The sequence below is a fragment of the Ranitomeya variabilis genome, chromosome 6, assembly GCF_051348905.1.
Source record: "Ranitomeya variabilis isolate aRanVar5 chromosome 6, aRanVar5.hap1, whole genome shotgun sequence".
In the NCBI taxonomy this organism is placed as follows: Eukaryota; Metazoa; Chordata; class Amphibia; order Anura; family Dendrobatidae; genus Ranitomeya; species Ranitomeya variabilis.
The window spans coordinates 369,198,447-369,217,078 of NC_135237.1; the positions used below are offsets into that span (position 1 = coordinate 369,198,447).

At 41.6% G+C, this 18,632-nt stretch overlaps 1 protein-coding gene across 2 annotated transcripts in view; it reads left to right on the plus strand.

Moving 5' to 3' along the window:
- Positions 1 to 18,632, plus strand: part of SLC66A2 (solute carrier family 66 member 2) — a 174,243-nt gene that overhangs the window by 93,010 nt on the left and 62,601 nt on the right. For both annotated transcript variants that reach the window (XM_077270030.1, XM_077270031.1), the window contains one exon: positions 14,104 to 14,320. In XM_077270030.1, coding sequence (XP_077126145.1) covers positions 14,104 to 14,320 — 217 coding nt within the window. The remainder of the gene's footprint in view (positions 1 to 14,103; positions 14,321 to 18,632) is intronic.

An 18,632-nucleotide genomic window follows, 5' to 3' on the forward strand; every position in this document is an offset into this window, starting at 1 on the left:
AAGTAAGAAACGTCTCTATCTCCAGCAGAACTGCTTATCACTGTTGTTCATAGTTTGATAGAACATATATATTTGAGTAACATTTATAAAATTCATATGAAAGTTCAATTATGAAATATTAATACATTTTTTATTTATTTATTTTTAAAGCTGGAGTCGGTACATTTCTACTGACTCCGACTCCAACCAAAACTAACTCCGACTCCACGACTCCGACTCCACAGCCCTGCGTGTCATAAGCTTTTCCATACTTATATTTTTTTGTAGTGCAATATTTTCATGCAGTCTCCATAATGCAATAATTACAAATGACTCTTGATGAAGTACATTATTTACCAAAGCAGTAAACTGAGCATTTACTTTACAGCATTTCTATATCTGTGCCTGTTTTATGCTTCAGAGTATTCCCTTGAGTAACTGGAATATATCCCAATTACCTGTAGCTATTAGATGAGTGGAAATCTAGATTTTAGAACAAATCTATAAGTTGCTGACCTCATTATTGTGTTCGCTACCTTTGGGATTCCTCTACCTAATAGTAATACAGACTTTTTATGTACAAATTAGTTTTGCTTGACTGATCTTCTGTAATAAAGTGACTTTTATACGCTATCGGTACTGTTCTACTGGACAAGTAATCATTTGGGTATGCTGCTACTTTTCTGGATATTTGCCTTTTCTATAATAACATTTTTATGATTTTATCTTTTAATGCAGTAGCCTTGTTTTTTTACCCTTCAGTACAAATAAATTAGTAGCCCTGCACAAACATAATATGTATGTCATATTGTAACTATAGGATTAAATAAATGAGACTATGGTATTGATTTTTTTTTTAGTCATGGGGGGGTGACTGCAGTGACTGAATCAGCGCCGGAACCTGAACGCTGCTGGTGGTAATAAAGTTAATTTTCTCTCAGCAGCGGGGCTCCCACATCTGCAGGTTAATGGTGGTTTTTCACATGACCCGTTCCCTTTTAAGTAGAATCACATGCTTTTTACCACTTTGGTTTGGGCAAATGCCACAGATTTTCTAAAGAAATATTGACACAATCAAAATGGAGGGTAGCCCTACCAGACAACGTGTTACCATTGTCATGGGTGTGTCAGATGCTACAGACAGTCGCTCTGCATCTGGCTGCAGAAGGTCTCTGTGTTTGCCATTGCAGATGCCTTTTTAATCCTCCTAACTTGTGGACTCAGTGGCAACTTTCCTCCGGCTCTAATTAACACACCTGGACCTGGGTGTTTATAGACTCTCAGTCTGCTTCAGGGAATCGCCGGTGTTATTCACATTTTCCCTTATGACGGTCTGGAGCTATATCTTTGTGGATGCACATTAAAGGATTTTCTTTACACCAAAATTCTTCTTGAGTGCCAAGTTTTTTTCTGATTCTGGAGCTATAGCAGTCGGCTTACTTCCTCTCTGATGCTGTTGGAGGATGTTTGGTGTTACGTCTCGGAGTCTGCTCAAGTGAAGTTCCTTCCCCTTTGTTTGTCTCCCTCCACTTTAGTATACAGTGGGGACTAACCAGTGCTCATCACCCCCCCCCCCCCCACTTCCCTATTCAGGGCCTAGCTCTAGGGATATACGGGGCTTCGGTTCCTTCTCAGGGATTGGTGTGGAACCAATATAGGGACGGTAGGGGAGGCAGGGTGCTACTAGATCTGCCTAGGGGTCTTCCCACACTGACACAACCATGCAGCTGGCCTTCTGAAATTGATTGTACACTTATGTCGATACACTCACTTAGAAGCATTAAAATCGGTTCTGCGAGCCATCTTATGTGTTTCCCTCAATTGTCTCGTGAATTCATCTCAAACATGACAAAACAAATAAATGCCTATTGCACCATGGACACTTCTATTTATGCTGTACTTAGAATTTTTCTCCAGGTCTTCCATCTTCCCTGAACTGTCCCCGGTACTCCCAATTTTTGGTAACCTGGATTTCATTTCAAGAATAAGGGGCTTAAACCATGTAATCTCTATAGAGCTTGTCATCCAATATAGATTGGGGAGTGGATGAGGATCCAACTCTGTTGACTACTGCTGACCTGCTTCCTTTACTTTACCCTAATTGGAATTCTCACAGGAAGTGCCCCACACTACTGCATCCAGCTTCAACACCCCTCTAACCATAGTATCATATCTCCAGATTACAATATTTATGCCTTCCCCCCAGTAAGTATGCAGACAGAAGTGCTCTTATGTTTAGGGCAACTTACAAAAGTCACCTTCAGGAGGAGACCTTCTCTTCATTGCTCTTTTCTAGACCTAGTGCTTGCACCAAGTTGGCCTACAGCTGTGAGCCAGACATCACGGGTCGTGAGCCTCCTGTGGCTCCACCAAAGCCACAGGTTGGAGACTTGCATGAAGGAAAAGACTAACCAAACTGTTCCCTCTCAGTGGCGTGGCCTAAATCCTACATATAGTAATTTCCTACTTTTGGTCCACTATAGAGGAGATTTACAAGACTACACAATACCGGTTTGGCATCTATCAGACTAACCTACCTAAATCTACCAAATGACTCTTAGATTTGGCGTTGATGGAAACCCTCAATTTAAATAAGTAAATGCTGAAGAGACCTTCGACCTGGGCCTATTCAAGACAACTGAGCCACTATCTGTATCCCACATACTTGGAAGTTAATAAAACCATCACTTTTTCTTTTTTTTTTTCTTCCTTCAATAAAATGTAGGAAAAAAAACACATTTGAAGGGGTTATCTCATTAAAATGTGGGTCACCTCTGGCCGTGAGCCGTTCTCAGCAGAAAACATGGTTAGCCATATATTTTCATTTTCCCTATAGTGATAACTGCAAGAGAAATGTACTTTTTAGGTCAATTTACAATGGTGAATGAGTGTTTGTGAAAATACGTGTTTCCGATGCTTGCCCCTTGTAAATACTCCACTAATTAACCACTTGTTCATCAGCTGATTGGATAGTTTATCCATCATACATATCATTGTCAGCACCCGATCACCAGTTGTAAGTGGGATGTGTTTCCGACAGTATGCATACCGTGTGGGGATGGAGCGATCGTACTAGCAAGCTGTCATGTACATTGCGTTGCCTTGTGCTTCATTCAGTTTTCTGCTATTTTAAAATCTTGTAGAATTTTGTGTCGGGTTTGTCATTTTCAGTTTTCATCTTTGTCTTGCAAACGACATTAACTCCCACATCTTAAGTACACCCCAAACAACCTGAAAGCAGCTAAAAATAAAATTCAATATTATGCATCTCGCTCAGGCATGTCAGACTGTTGTACTGGAAATAACCAGCTCCACTTTAATGTCAGTACAATCAACGGTAGTGGTAACTGCGCCGTCCCCAGCAATAACTATTGATACGAATGCCAGAGATATCAAGCTATGGTCAAAACGAGCTGCAATTACTATCTGTGCTGGTAAAAATGCTGGAAGCCCTCGGTGAATGGCTATACCATTGTTCCTGTTGCCAATAGCCATAACTTTTTTCTGTAATTAAAAAAAAAAAAAAAGAAAAAAATAAATATAAATATATATATATATATATATATATATATATATATATATATATATATATATATATATATATATATATATATATATATATATATATATATAAATATATAATTTTTTTTTGTTTGTATCAGAGAAACATAACTTTTTTTTTTTTTTTTTTTGTAGTTGATGGAGCTGAGTGAGGGCTTGTTGCTATGTGCCCTGAACTGATTTTTCATTGATATTATTTTGGTGGCGATGCCCAAGACAACAATACAAAAACACAAATGTTTTGCGCACTATATGATGCATCGAATCAAAAGACGCACCACAAATTTTGGGGAGGAAAATAGGAAAACTTGTTTTTACATGAATGGTGGTGCGTCATAGTCCTGTAGGGCAGCAGTGGTGGAGCGGGGTCACTGGAGGCAGGGTTGCTGCTGCAGGAAGTAGGTGATGGCAGCAGGAGTGAGGCTATGCTGTAGGCACTGGGCTTGGAGAAGGCTTGTCCCGACTGTGCAAGGCTGTTGGCCCCTGGACTGTGAAAAAAATGCATGCGATGAGCAGGGTTCCTCGGGCTATGTGCACACATTGCGGATTTTGATGAGGATCCGCAGCGTTTCTGCAGCTGCGGGTCCGCAGCAGTTTCCCATGCATTTAGAGTACCATGTATACCTATGGAAAACGCAATCTGCAGTGCACATGCTGTGGAAACAAACGCGTGAAAACGCTGCGGTTTACATTCCGCAGCTTGTCAATACTTTGTGCGGATTGCGCAGCGGTTTACACCTGCTCCATAATAGGAATCCGCAGGTGGAATCCGCACAAATTCCACATAAAAACCGCGGTAAATCCGCAGGTAAAACGCAGGGCCTTTTACCTGCGGATTTCTAAAATCCGCTGCAGAAAAATCCGCAGAGCTCCTTTCTACGTGTGCACATAACCTCACAGTTCCCATTTATTTTCTTGCAGTGGGCTTCAGGAAAATGGCTTCCTGAGGCAACGCATGATTGAGATCTTACAGGCCAAGATCTATATGTGCACATGCGCCAACTCCAGTGGCCATTTCCCTGCAGTTACCGCAGGGAAATGCAGGGACACCGCTCACCGCTAACATTTTCTGTGAGCCCAGGGTCCGCAGTCTTGCACCACCGAGACACCCCCTGGGGCCCTCAGCATTGCCCCACCTCTGCCACTGCCGGTCTTCTGTGACCCCGCTCCAACGCAGCTGCCTCTTTACCTCTGTTTTCCTCCTAAATTTTTGGGAAAAAAGTGCGTCTTATCTGAAAAATACATTAAATGTCAATTGCAATGAAGCAAGTAAAAATCAATTGATTGAGCCCTGTCTACTAAATATATGCTGTCTACATCACCACAGCCTATTGGGTCGCATGAGGTCCACTTTTATAAAAGTGGAAAACCCCTTTAAGAGCTGCACAGTTAAATAAAATGTCAATAATTTGTATCTAACAGCGACACTTTGTGATACAAATGACTTCTTTGCACTATTGTTAAGGTTTTATGTGATTGAATGTGCTAAACTTTCCTGAGCTATTGTTCGGAATGATGGAGGATCTAAAAGTTCCGTCTGTGGGAGTTAAGGTGATAGTTGAATGGGTGTAATTTCACATTCAATTACACTCATTATAACATTTCTATTATGTAAAAATAATACCATATTTTATTTTCTCTTTTAGAAAATGAAGATAATTCACACATTTCCACAAGGGTCAGAAGCTTTGTATTCACGCAGATATCTAGACCTTCCATAGATATTTCTCTCCTCTAAATAAGTGTGTTGTACTTTTCTCTACTTCACTCTCCTAGTTTGTGAGTTAAACGTCTCTAAATATATAAATTCTGAAATAACTGTACATTCTCTCCAATCTGACAGATTTTCTTAGCATATGTGGAGAAAATAATGTATGAAAATTGTACATTTTCATTTATTTCTATTTTTTCCTTTTTTTTTTTTTTCCTTTTGGAGAAGTGGGAGGGGTGAATATATGCGCCAATCCTTCTAAAAAAAAAAAACCCCAAAAAACTACACTTAAAGTAGGTCCACAATCACAAAGGCTTTTTTATAAATCGAATATATACAACAAAGTGGTTAAATTTTCGTTGTTCCACAGTCGCCACTGGTTGCAGATCTCTTCCACTTTCTTAAACACAGAAGAGGGCTCCACCCCCCCACCCCCCCCAGTACGGAGATCACTTTATGTAGGAGGCTGGCTTAGAGTCTAATTTTAATAGCTAAGCCAGCACCTTTCCTGTACAGGTAATGCAGAGACGGGGAAGAAGGCGGGCTTTGCTCAGGACCTGAGACCAGCAAGGACAGTGAAGCTTGAATTATCATTAGTTAGCTCTCTGAAATCAGTGATGCTATAAGATATGTATTCAGAACGTGTTTAATCAACACGGCAAATATTGCCAGTATATAACAGGTTTGTTAAAGACATGTACAATGGGAGTGAGGACCCTGCCCATGAGGACTTATAATCTGCAAGGGGGAAGGATATACAATAGGAGAGGCTAATGGCTACAAACATGGCTCTGCGAGGCCAGCAGTGTTATGGCACGTTGTAGGTGTTCTTTATCAGACGAGTTTTCCGGTTCTGTTTTGAAGTCATTTTCCTTATACTCTCGTCGATTTTCAGAGTATGGGGGAAGGCAAAGGTGAAATCTTGGGGACCGTTGCGGGGAAGAGACGAGGACAGCAGAGAAGGACACCTTATGAAGATCAGAGATTGTGTGACGTTTGGTAGCGAGAGTAAATTTATGTAGTAGACAGGTTAAAGGGAATTTGTCAGCAGGATTTCACCCACAAAGATAAGTCCAGCAATACCTTTACATGGCCAGTTTATCTTTGAGAAGTCCGCATTTTAATTGATCTCCATATCAGGCTGAAGAGCTGTTGTGCATCTGAAGCTTCTGTCACTCCAGCTTTTTTCCCTGCCCAATGCCGCCACTGACATCCTCTGTGCTGTGTATTACTTCAGGCAAAGGAGCTGTCAGTCAAGCAGGAAGAAGCTGCACTAGGCGGAGAATAGAGCTGGAGTGACAATTAAAATGCTGATTGCTCTGTAACTTGTCTTTCAAAGAGCTACTTGAACATTATAAATAGTTTGTGGTGTGAAATCCTGCTGACAGGTTCCCTATAAGGATTGCTTCTAATGTCAGTATTCGTATTTTGAGCTGGATTCTCTGAGCAGTGGGGAGCCAGAGAAGAGACTGGCAAATGAATAATAAGGGGAGAGATGGACTAATCAAACTGCGGCGTTAGGGATGGAGTGGAGGGGTGAAGAATATTTAGATGGGAAGACACAGAGAGGATGTTGCAGTGATCTTTCCAGAATAGTTGGAATAGTTGATAATTTTAAAGGTTAGTAAGGTTTATATATTCCAATTTTAAACATGTCTGAAGCTCTGTTTGAGATGGCTCCATGGACTTCATTGCTCGTTTTGTACCTTGCCAAAATGCATTGTTGTATGAGTCTTGTTCAGAGGTAGAATACGGAGAAGATCCAGCCCTGGTCCAGATAGTGCTGGCAATTTGGGCTGTTTTTAATACTTGATACTTGTTTTTCTTTGATTTGTCACGATTGACAAAAGGTTTTTTTTATATTTAATATCTTTTTTTTTTTTTTTTTTTTGACATATGTATTTTTTTTATTTCCTATTTCCTTTTTAGATAAGGTCCCACACTGTGAAAACAGCGAATGTCCCACTGCATTCTATTGTGTAAAATCGGCTGCCTCCTACATTGCCATCATAGTGCAGCAGATTTTAAGGATCCTCATATAGATATCGTACATTGACATGAGCTGTGGGTTTGAGATCAGTAGCATGTCAGTTAATGCTGTGGATGTAGGTGTGAATTTCAGCCTTTTGCTTTGGAAAGCGTGAAATGTGCTACTCCTCCGCTTCTTTCCAATGTTATTCCCACGGCATCTCTCCAGGTGATCCGAAGTGGAGCTAAGAACGTAGCCTAAGGGTTTTCCCTCCAGAATTTGTTATGCAGCAGGGTACGGTAACCAAAAAGCTGCAATCAAAGTCTGTTTTGTTGTAATCAATGTTTTCTCTGAAACTGATGAGGATGTAGTCGATGGTATCGCTGTGCAAACTTCTCTTCTCTAACCTATGTGACTTGGCAGAAGGCAAATAATTGACATGACATTATTTGCTGAAATGCCACAAGTTATTTCCTCAATTGGGATCATATTCTCCTTTTAGTTTAATTAAAAATGGTGTCAATTTAGAAATAGATTTTCAGTGGTTTTCTCGAAATAAATATCACTCCTCATAGCTTGTGCACATTGGTCAATGTTTGAGAGATGACCTCGTCCTTTGTCATTTTCCGGATATTGCTTTCTGAGGTGTAATCTTCCGTTATCAAATAACAGCGTCTACAACTAATAATGGCAAACTATGAAGATAAATAGGCAATCCAGATGGAGACGTCTGCTGGCGTGAAACACTTGCTATGATATTTGGATTCGGTCATAAATGCAGTGATGAAAACATGGATTCTGCCCACACTAGCAGTATATTTTAATATTTTACCGTCTTGAAAAGTCTTGCTTTATTGAACTCAAGTGAGCGACAAATGTTGTTTTGTATTTTGTAATTTAAAAGGGTTGTCCAATACTTCATTGGGGTCTAACACCCAACAACCCCATGATCCGCTATTTTGGCAGCAACATATAAACTGTATACAAAATGGATCACTGCTCCGTACACTGGAGCTTAGCTACACGTCAGTAAGCTATGCTGTTCCGCTCTGTACACCGCTGATTGCCAGAGCTAATAACAGCTGATCGATGGGTCGTCGGGACCATGGCCAATCTGACAGTGATACCTTACCATAAGGATAGGTCATCAATCTCAAGGTACTGGACGACCACATTAGAGGACTTTTATGACAACTTTTTTTCTATTTGCACCTATCTCATCAAAATGGAGTTGAAGCATTAATTGAAACACTGCGTGCACAGAGCAAGAAGAAATGACAGGGCTGTCGACCCAAGCACTGCGGTCTTCAGGAATCTGCCCAAGGGCCGGATACAAAGACATTGAGGTCCGTCGTGGGCCTGAGGTTCCCCATCCCTGCTCTACGGTGTTGTGCAATCACAAAAAGCAGTGCCATAGAGGGGGAGAAAAAAAAGCAAAAGCTCACAGAGCATTCCAAGACAAGCATTTCAGCATTTCCTGGTGAGACTTGATGTCTCACTTGGCCATGTTGAGAACTCACTGACGTTGCTTCCTGTCATTACAATGCCAGGACCAGGAGAGGAGGAGTTACAGCGTGAAGTGCTGGGCATCATGGCATTGCTCTTGTCACATCCAACATTCTGGACTTACTACATGTATTGGCATATAACATCCTGACAGCTGTTGCAGGTCCATTGTGTCATATGTGACAAGAGCTGGTCCCATGATGCGGTATGCTGCTTCAACACTATACTTACTTTGCTTGCTTCTCCCCACCCCTCTAGTATGACACTGCCTGCTTATGATTGGCAGGATCATAGAGGGGAAAAAGTAATTGTCCCCCTTGGTTGAAGGGGAAACTTGCATATTGGATACAGTAAAATTTAGAAACCCATATTTCCACAAAGGAGTCTATAAGGGGGGGAATTGGTTGTTTCTTTAGCCACATTATGCTGAAGTTGGCAATCACGGTAAAAGAGTAGTGACCAGTTCTCTTTTACTGTTAATTTCATTCAGAGTTGTGTGTTGCGATATACATTGCCTGCTACATGGGTTTTCTGAAGTTTTTGTCTTCCCAAAAAAACAACTCATAGGGCCCAATTCTTCAAATATTTTCTGCCAGTTTTCCTGTGTAAATCTGCTTGACATGTTATATCTTTTGCAACTCGCAGTTGCACAAAATTTTGCGAATTTAAGTGTGTTTAACCCATTCCCGACCTACTGTTGATTTTTTTTTTTGAATAGTGGGTTAAACGTAGTATGGAAAGGACATGGCAAAAGGCTGCTGGCAAATTCATCCCTATTTTACATCCAAAGCGTGGCAAGAATTAAGGAAAGAGACTAGAATACATTTCTTGTGGCGCTGAACGGCTATAAATTAATTTGATGCATTTTGCTCAACGTGGTACGAAACACCGGTCTGGATGAATCTGTGCCAAAATGTAATATTTCATGCACAATGGAGCCTACGCTTAAACTTCTGATTTAGCCATGACAAACCTGTCTTAGATTGATGTGTAGTTACTGTGATTTCCTGTCCCCCACAATGCAGTATGTGGATGAGGTTACCCTAGTGTCTTTAATTGGGTGTGAAATTACCTGGGAAGAGCTGGTTATTACAAGTAAAGATTTTCTTCTGTCCAGCAATAATATGCACTTGGGGTGCGTGCAGAGGTCTACTACCTAGCACGAGGTGAGACATGCCCTCCTAATATACCTATTGCCAGGGCCACCGTATGGGGCACTTGTTATGGTTGCAGCCTTATTTAAACTGGTGTACCGGTCGATGGAAACCCCTTAGATGGGGATAAGTGAGGGATTATGGTCAAAATGACGGTTTATTATTAATAGGGCTATTACCTCCTGGGCATTTTTTAGGAGAGTCTTGTCTGCACCTTAAAGTACTATATAACAGCATTGATATACTAGCTATTGTGCGGCAGATCTTATAATCTGGTGTCTTTTGATATTTGCACTTTTTTGTTATTTGCACTTTCAGTATTGGATATGTGCTTGTTTTTAAATTGTGTGTATTGGTACTAATAAAATTTGTTTACATTTTATACAAAAACTTCCATTGCTTCTCCTAATTTTTACATGGCTAATTCATGGAAGTATACGCCATTATTAAGTGACTAACCGCAGTCACAAAATGAATCTGGAAATTTTGATATTAATAATATTCACTTGTATTGCAAAAATAGCCTTCAAAATCTGAAAAGGAAATAATAAATAATAATAATAATAATAATAGTATACATTTTTAAATTTATTGTTATAGTGCCATTTATTCCATGGCGCTTTACATGTGAGTAGGGGTATGCATAATAAAAACAAGTACAATATTCTTAAACAATACAAGTCATAACTGGTACAGGAGGAGAGAGGACCCTGCCCGCGAAGGCTCACAATCTACAAGGGATGGGTGAGGATACAGTAGGTGAGGATAGAGCTGGTCATGCAGCGGTTTGGTTGATCGGTGGTTACTGCAGGTTGTAGGCTTGTCGGAAGAGGTGGGTCTTCAGGTTCACAGATGTATGGAGGATACAGGTTGTGGATGGCTTTGTATGTCATGGTTAGGGTTTTGTACTGGAGTCTCTGGGCAATGGGGAGACAGTGAAGGGATTGACAGAGGGGAGAGGCCGGGGAATAGCGGGGGGACAGGTGGATTAGTCGGGCAGCAGAGTTTAGAATAGATTGGAGGGGTGCGAGAGTGTTAGAGGGGAGGCCACAGAGCAGGAGGTTGCAGTAGTCAAGGCGAGAGATGATGAGGGCATGGACTAGGGTTTTTGCAGATTCTTGGTTGAGGAATGTACGGATTCGTGAAATACTTTTGAGTTGAAGTCGGCAGGAAGTGGAAAGGGCTTGGATATGTGGTTTGAAGGAGAGATCAGCGTCAAGGATTACCCCGAGGCAGCGAGCTTGTGGGACTGGGGAGAGTGGGCAGCCATGCACTGTAATGGATAGGTTCGTTGGGGGGTCGCGCGAGATGGGGGAAAGATGATGAATTCTGTTTTGTCCATGTTAAGTTTCAGAAATCTAGCGGAGAAGAAGGATGAAATAGTGGACAGACATTGAGGGATTCTGGTTAGTAGGGAGGTGATATCTGGTCCAGAGATGTAGATCTGTGTGTCATCAGCATAGAGGTGATACTGGAAGCCATGAGATTCTATGAGCTGTCCCAGGCCAAAGGTGTAAATGGAGAAGAGCAGGGGCCCAAGGACTGAACCTTGTGGGACTCCGACAGATAGGGGGCGAGGTGAGGAGGTCTTGTGTGAGTGGGAGATGCTGAATGTCCGGTCTGTTAGGTATGATGAGATCCAGGATAGGGCCAAGTCTGTGATGCCAAGGGATGAGAGGGTCTGTAATAATAGGGAATGGTCCACTGTGTCAAAGGCAGTCGACAGGTCGAGGAGGAGGAGGACAGAGTAGTGTCGCTTGCTCTTGGCGGTTAAGAGGTCATTGGTGACCTTAGTTAGGGCAGTTTCAGTGGAATGGTGTGACTGGAAGCCAGATTGTAAGCGGTCAAAGAGGGAGCAAGAAGAGAGATGGGAGGACAGTTCAAGGTAGACGTGTTGTTCCAGTAGTTTGGAGGCATAAGGGAGAAGTGATATAGGGCGATAGCTAGATACAGAGGATGGGTCAAGAGAGAAGGTTTTTTGAGGATAGGTGTGATTGAGGCATGTTTAAAGCTTGAGGGGAAAACACCAGTTGTTAGTGATAGGTTGAAGAGATGAGTTAGGGTTGGGATGAAGACTTTGGTGAGGTTTGGGATGAAGTGGGATGGAAGCGGGTCAAGTGCACAGGTGGTGAGATGCGATCTTGAGAGTAGAGTGGAGAGTTGATCTTCTGTAATGGTGGACAAGTTGGATTTGAAGGTGGAGGGCTGGGAAGTCGGGAGGAAGGGCTCTGGGGGTTGTATATAAATAAGTGTATACAACAATATTCACCTTTCTGTGTGCCCATTACAAATGCCTGCCTCTTGATCAGACCATATTGGAATTACTGATGCATTTGCTTAATATTTGCATTAACAATAAGTCAACAACTGCCCCACCTTTTAACACTAACAATTTTAGGATTTACTTTTCTGTGATTTTTTTTTATTTTTTAGTTTGAGCTGTGTTCAGAAATTAGGTTTTCTAATGCAGAGCTAGAACATACACTATGAAATTATAACGTTTTAGCTGCCTGCAGACACTGCCTGTAGGAATGTAGTCTTATTATTGAGCTCTATAGATAAGCTGTATTCATTAAACTCTTCCCTAGTGGCTTTTTTTATTCTTTGTTTTCCTTTTTTCAACCCTCTCGTCTTCCATTAGCCATATATTATTTTTTTGTCAATGACTTACCTGCATGAAGACTTGTTTTTTGCGTGAGGAATTGTAGTTTTGATTGCTGCCATTTAATTTTACTATATACTGTTCTGAAACAAGGACTGGAGAAAAGAGCACATTGTTTTTATAGTATGCTGTGTGCTGTTAAATTGCCATGTTAACTTTATCTGTGAATCAGTATAATTACGGCAAGTTTTTATAGTGCTGGTTTTTCTGCATTTCAAAAATTAGAAACTTAATGAAAAATTGGTTTGTCACCATATTCTGCAACCCATAATGTTGTTTTTGGTTCAGTTTAGAATATATAAAGGCAGATGTGGACTAAAGGGCCACATCTCAGGTCACCACAGTGTGTTGGTTTGTGGATATCCTATAGGGGTATTCCCATCTCAAAGATCCAATTCCAATGTAGTAGGTGTAATAATAATATTAGCAAATACCTCCAATTAGAAATGCAGTATAGTTCTTCAGATTTGCTATATCACTACCCCATGTGCAGGCATTGCAGAATCTTAGGTATCCATGGTTACAATCACTCATATAATTAGTTATTTAACTAAATGATGGTTGTCTTAACCATGAATATCTAAGCTACTGAAATACCCTGCTCATGGAATAAGTGACATAGTAAATTAGAAGAACTATACTACATTTCTAATTGTAGATATTTGATATTATTATTATGTCTACTATACATAGGGATTGGATCTTAGAGATGGGAATACCCCTTTAACTTGGGTTAGAAATGTTACCTCTGTCGTTGTATTCTTCTAATAATGCAGAGTTCTTCTGTCAGCCTTGAAAGGGTCTGAACATTTTGCCATTCCATTAATTTTTTTTTCACTTCAGTGGTTTGAGTCTCTGTTCTCTAGTAATATATTACAAAGACGACCACTGCCTTGCTAAGAAACTGAAGGTAAAGGTTCTGGACTGGCCAACAGGGCTGTGGTGTTGGAGTTGTGGAGTCGGAGTCGTAGGTTTGTCTTACCAACTCCACAGCCCTGCTGGCCAAGCATGTCTCAAGACCTAAACCCTATTGCGCATCTGTGGAGCATCCTCAAACAGAAGGTGGAGGAGCACAAGGTCCTGCACATCCACCAGCTCCATGATGTCTTCATGTAGGAGGATTCCAGTGGCAATATGTGAATCTCTAGTGAACTCCATGCCCAAGAGCGTTAAGGCAGCGTTAATGCTGGCCGCACAAAGTTTTGACACTTCGGCCATTTTCACTTAGGGGTGTACTCACTTTTGTTGCCAGCAGTTTGGACATTAATGGCTGTGTTGAGTTATTTATGGGGCACACCAAATTTTACACTGTTGTACAAGCTGTATACTGACTCCTTCACATTGTGTCAGTGTCCTATCGTCAGTGTTGTCCCCTGAAAAGATATAGTAAAATATTTACAAAAATGTGAGGGGTGAACTCACTCTTGTGATGTATTGTACATTTTGTTGAGTATTATTTTAACTAAACTTTCCCTGTGTCCCAATGTTGCAGTATCTGTTGTATTGTTGGGATGTGGTTATTTCAAAGAATCTAATGTGGTGTATGTTTTTTTTTGTTTAGACTTTGATGTGAACTTCTTCTGGCACTGGAGCAGATTTGTGGACTACGTGCAGTGTGTGCTGGCATTCACTGCAGTGACCGGGTACATCACTTACCTGTCTCTGGACTCTGTACTCTATGTAGAAGGCCTGGGGTTTCTGGCCGTGTTTACTGAGGCTATGCTTGGAGTTCCACAGCTTTATCGGAATCACCAGAATAACTCCACCGAAGGAATGAGGTAGGTGTCATTATATAACATACTAATGTCATTACATTACTAAAGGATTTCTCTCATCGGAGGCCAACCCCTTCTGAAATGAGCTGCGGCAGCTTTTATCCATTGGTAGGCCATTATGACATTTTCTAAGTTTAGAAGGAATCTGCTAGTTGAATCAGGCTGCCCAAACCATGGATATCATGGATGCGCGATGGCAGCCAGTTATGTTGTTCTCTGAAATACTCTCTATTTCCCTTAACTGATTTTTTTGACCTGCCTGTTGTGCGCGGCGCCGTTCTTGTTTTGTGACGACTCTGTGACGGGGATTCAGAAGCCTCTACTGACGTCACGTCTACAGAGTGGAAGCTTCTTTTCTGCTGCATTCTGTCAGCGGTGCAGGACTTCCGATGTCATTCTGATTGACAGTCAGATGCCCGCTATCTCACTGAGGGAGCCGGCTGTCAGAATGACACCACAGTCACGCTCCGTCGTGTCAGTAGAGGGAGCTGAATCTCCAGTGGTCTGTGATCACTCTGTGCCGGGGAAGAACCGCACCATGCACAACAGGTAGGTAAGTTGCAATTACCTGCCTGTTAGTATTTAGGTAAATTTGTTGTTGTTTTTGTGAAGTCCTGGAATACCTCCTTTAAAGATATGGCTGGAGACTACTGATGAGCGAACGAGCTCTGATTAGGTGTTATCCGAGCATACTCATGTGCTAACCTAGTAACTTTGGCGTGCTCGAATAATATATTTGATTCCCTGCGCCTTCATGTCTCGCCGCTGCATGTGTTGCAGCTGTCGAACAGTCACAAGGCATGCAGCCACGGGGACTCAAATATGTTTTTCGAGCATCCCGAAGACACTCGACTAACACACGACTACGCTCGGATAACTCCTTATCCAAGCAAGGTCGCTCATCACCACTGGAGACTATAGAAATAGATGTGACCAGTGAAGGGGTTATATTAATTGTCCGTTCATCAGATGTAATTTTCTAGCGTACTATTGAACTACTACAATTTGATGACTAAAAGTATTTACATTTGTGCCTAGCTGGCAAACAGCATTGTAGACTAGGTGATCCCAGAGCTCTCCATAATGAGAATTTTCCAAGAAGGGAACATAGGGGGGTGTGAATGACATTTTTTATTTGTAGCCAGTCTGGGTAAATCTCAGGAGTCAGTTAGTCAAACCACCTAGAAACTTGCTTCTGGCATCTCACCTATTGGGTTGTTTTTTCTATTGATTTCTATGGATGTTCATATTGCTGACTTGCTAAAAAATATCTGACCATCTACTAAAGGTTTTAATGTTTGGCATACTCCAGTGAATAGGTTTTGTATGTAATTTTTTGTTCACATTTTTATATTTTTCCTTTGTTTACTTGCCTTCTTTAACATTTTCTGCAAATAGTGTGTATGTATGTGAATTAATCATTCAAATTTAAAAAAGACCTGCTGTATTGCTGTGGCCACGTGTTACTTTAAAGACTATAAAAAATATTGAATAGTTTACATACTCAGGACTGGCATGATTCTTTCTTTTTTTTTTTTTTTTTTCCCATTCCCAGGTTTCTCTATAGAAATTAAATACTGCCAGAAAAAAAACATGATCTAAAAAGTTACAATACAAAAATGTAATAGTTGCAAATATGTAAATAGTTGCAAAAAAATACTGAAACAATTCTGAAACAATTACGATATATGTATGAATGAGGCCTTAAAGTGAAACGACCATCGCATACGATAAAACTTTTCTGTTGCATCTTTGTGCGTGGGGCAGGGGAGTTTGCCAAAATAATGCCCACTTTTTCTTGTTGCCTCCTTCATGCAGTCCTCAAAGTATGTGCAAAAACTTTACAACATCCTCCTGTACAATATAGCATTGCATATGTCACCTATTGACACCTCTGTTGGCTTGTGAAAAGTTGTGTGTGTGTGTGTGTGTGTGTGTGTGTGTGTGTGTGTGTGTGTGTGTGTGTGTGTGTGTGTGTAGGGAGCTGGCTATAAAACAGGAGAACATTTAGCGTTCCCTTTGATTAATGTTTTTTTGGATTGTCTATTAAAACTCTCAGTTATAATGTAGCGGAGTTGAAAGAAATATTTGCATAAAAAATAGACTTTATAACCTTGCCATGCATCATTAATCCCTAATCCAAGCTTCCATCTTTCCTGACAACATTAAAGGGAACCTGTCACCCCCAAAATCGAAGTTGAGCTAAGCCCCCAATGTATCCTGAAAGATGAGAAAAAGGTTAGATTATACTCGCCCAGGGGCGGTCCCGGTACGGTCCGATCCGATGGGCATCGCGGTCCGGTCCGGGGCCTCCCATCTTCTTACGAGGACATCCTCTTGTCTTCACGCTGCGGCTCCGGCGCAGACATACTTTGTCTGCCCCGTTGAGGGCAGAGCAAGGTACCGCAGTGCTCAGGCGACGGGAAAGGTCAGAGAGGCCCGGCACCTGCGCACTGCAGTACTTTGCTCTGCCCTCAACAGGGCAAACAAAGTACGCCTGTGCCGGAGCTGCAGCGTGAATACAAGAAGAGGATGTGAGAGTAAGAAGATGGGAGGCGCCGGACCGGACCGCGACACCCACCGCAGCGGGACCGCCCCTGGGTGAGTATAATCTAAACTCTTTTTTTCTCATCTTTCAGGATACATCAGGGGCTTATCTACAGCATTACAGAATGCTGTAGATAAGCCCCTGATGCCAGTGGGCTTAGCTCAACTTCGATTTTGGGGGTGACAGGTTCCCTTTATAGAATTCCACTACTTGGACAACTCCTTCTCATACCCCACGCTTGGCCCGGATAAAAATAAAAAAGCTTATGCAGTGCGCGTGGTGCTGGGCTGTGATGCATGGAGAAGTGCTGCCCATAGCCCAGTCACTTGAGTTGTCTGGGTTCAGCCTTGGTGATGCCGGGCTAGCTTCCAGTTCTGGAAGTTGACGTGACCTCACCGGACTCTGCTGCTGTGATGTGATGGGGATGAGCGGACACTGAAAGCGCCACTCACAGGCACATTTGGAATCGCAAGGTATTTGAACAAAGCCTTACTTCAAGGTTTACATTGATCTGCCCATACACATTGTAGTGGACAAGGTCTTTAATGTATATTATTTAGTATGTAACATGTTACTGTACTTGGAACACATGTATGCCATATGGTCTGACTCGGTATATCCAAAGTCAGATTGAGCTGCATCGATTCTCCGCTCTATACATTTGCATTGTCGTCTTGATTTTATGTGGCACTGTGTGTAATAGGGGAGTTGGGAAGGGTGGGTTTCTTGTGGGAGGGGAGTGGTGGGAAGGGGTTGTAATTGTTCTTGTTTAATAATCTTTTATTTCTTTGTCTGTAAATATTTAAAAAAATATATAAATTTACTTGATAGAAAGAGAGGCCGCACTGAAATAGATTATGCAAAAAAAGTGGATTTTATTGGCCTATGTGGGTCAATAGGTGAAGGAAAAATGTGCATATGTAAATAGTTGGCAAGCAATTACAATGTCATTATCATCAATCACATACTGTAAATACATCATGCATATATAGATCCCAAAAAACATGCGATTTCGTGATTTACATAAGAATTCATTGCGCATATAATACATAAGCTGATAAAGTGCACAGGAGGGTCGTGGACAGGAGCTGCACAATTTACTGACCTTTCCGAGTTCTCCGGCATGGCATTTGATGTACCTAACTGGCGTGATGTCATCTAGGTGCTGCTCAGGTGACATCTCACCTGCCTGACTAATCATAAGCCGAGCCTGGGGTCCCGGAGAGTAAAGAAATTAGCACCTTTAGCACCTATCCTTGGCCTGAGAGCACGGATGCAGACCGGGGTTGGGCAGAAGGATCTGCTAATCTCTAGTTCTGAGTAAATACAGTATAAAGCTACTGGCAGACATTCAGTCCATGGCTTCCTGCTATGTGCAACCATTTTCAGAATCTTTAACTTACGTGTCACATTCTTTTCACTGGTCTGAAAATGGTATAGGATGTACAATGTATGCTGTATTCCTAAGTCCTCTAAAATCTTTCCCAGTACTTCTCCTATGACATGTTCCCCTGTCGCATTCTGTTACCACCGACAACCCCATATTGACAGACCACTTTAGACATCAGCTTCTTGGCTAGAGTTTTCGTGGTTGTTTATGCCCAAGGGCAGGCCTCAGGTCATCTTGAAAAGAGATCCACACAGACAAGGGCGTACTCATATGTTCCTTTATTGTGCTACTGTATGAAATCAATCTGCAGTCGCTGAAATTAGTAGAATTGCCTTGGGTTGCGTCCTTCAGGGTTCTTGACAGTTTTTCCTGGATTG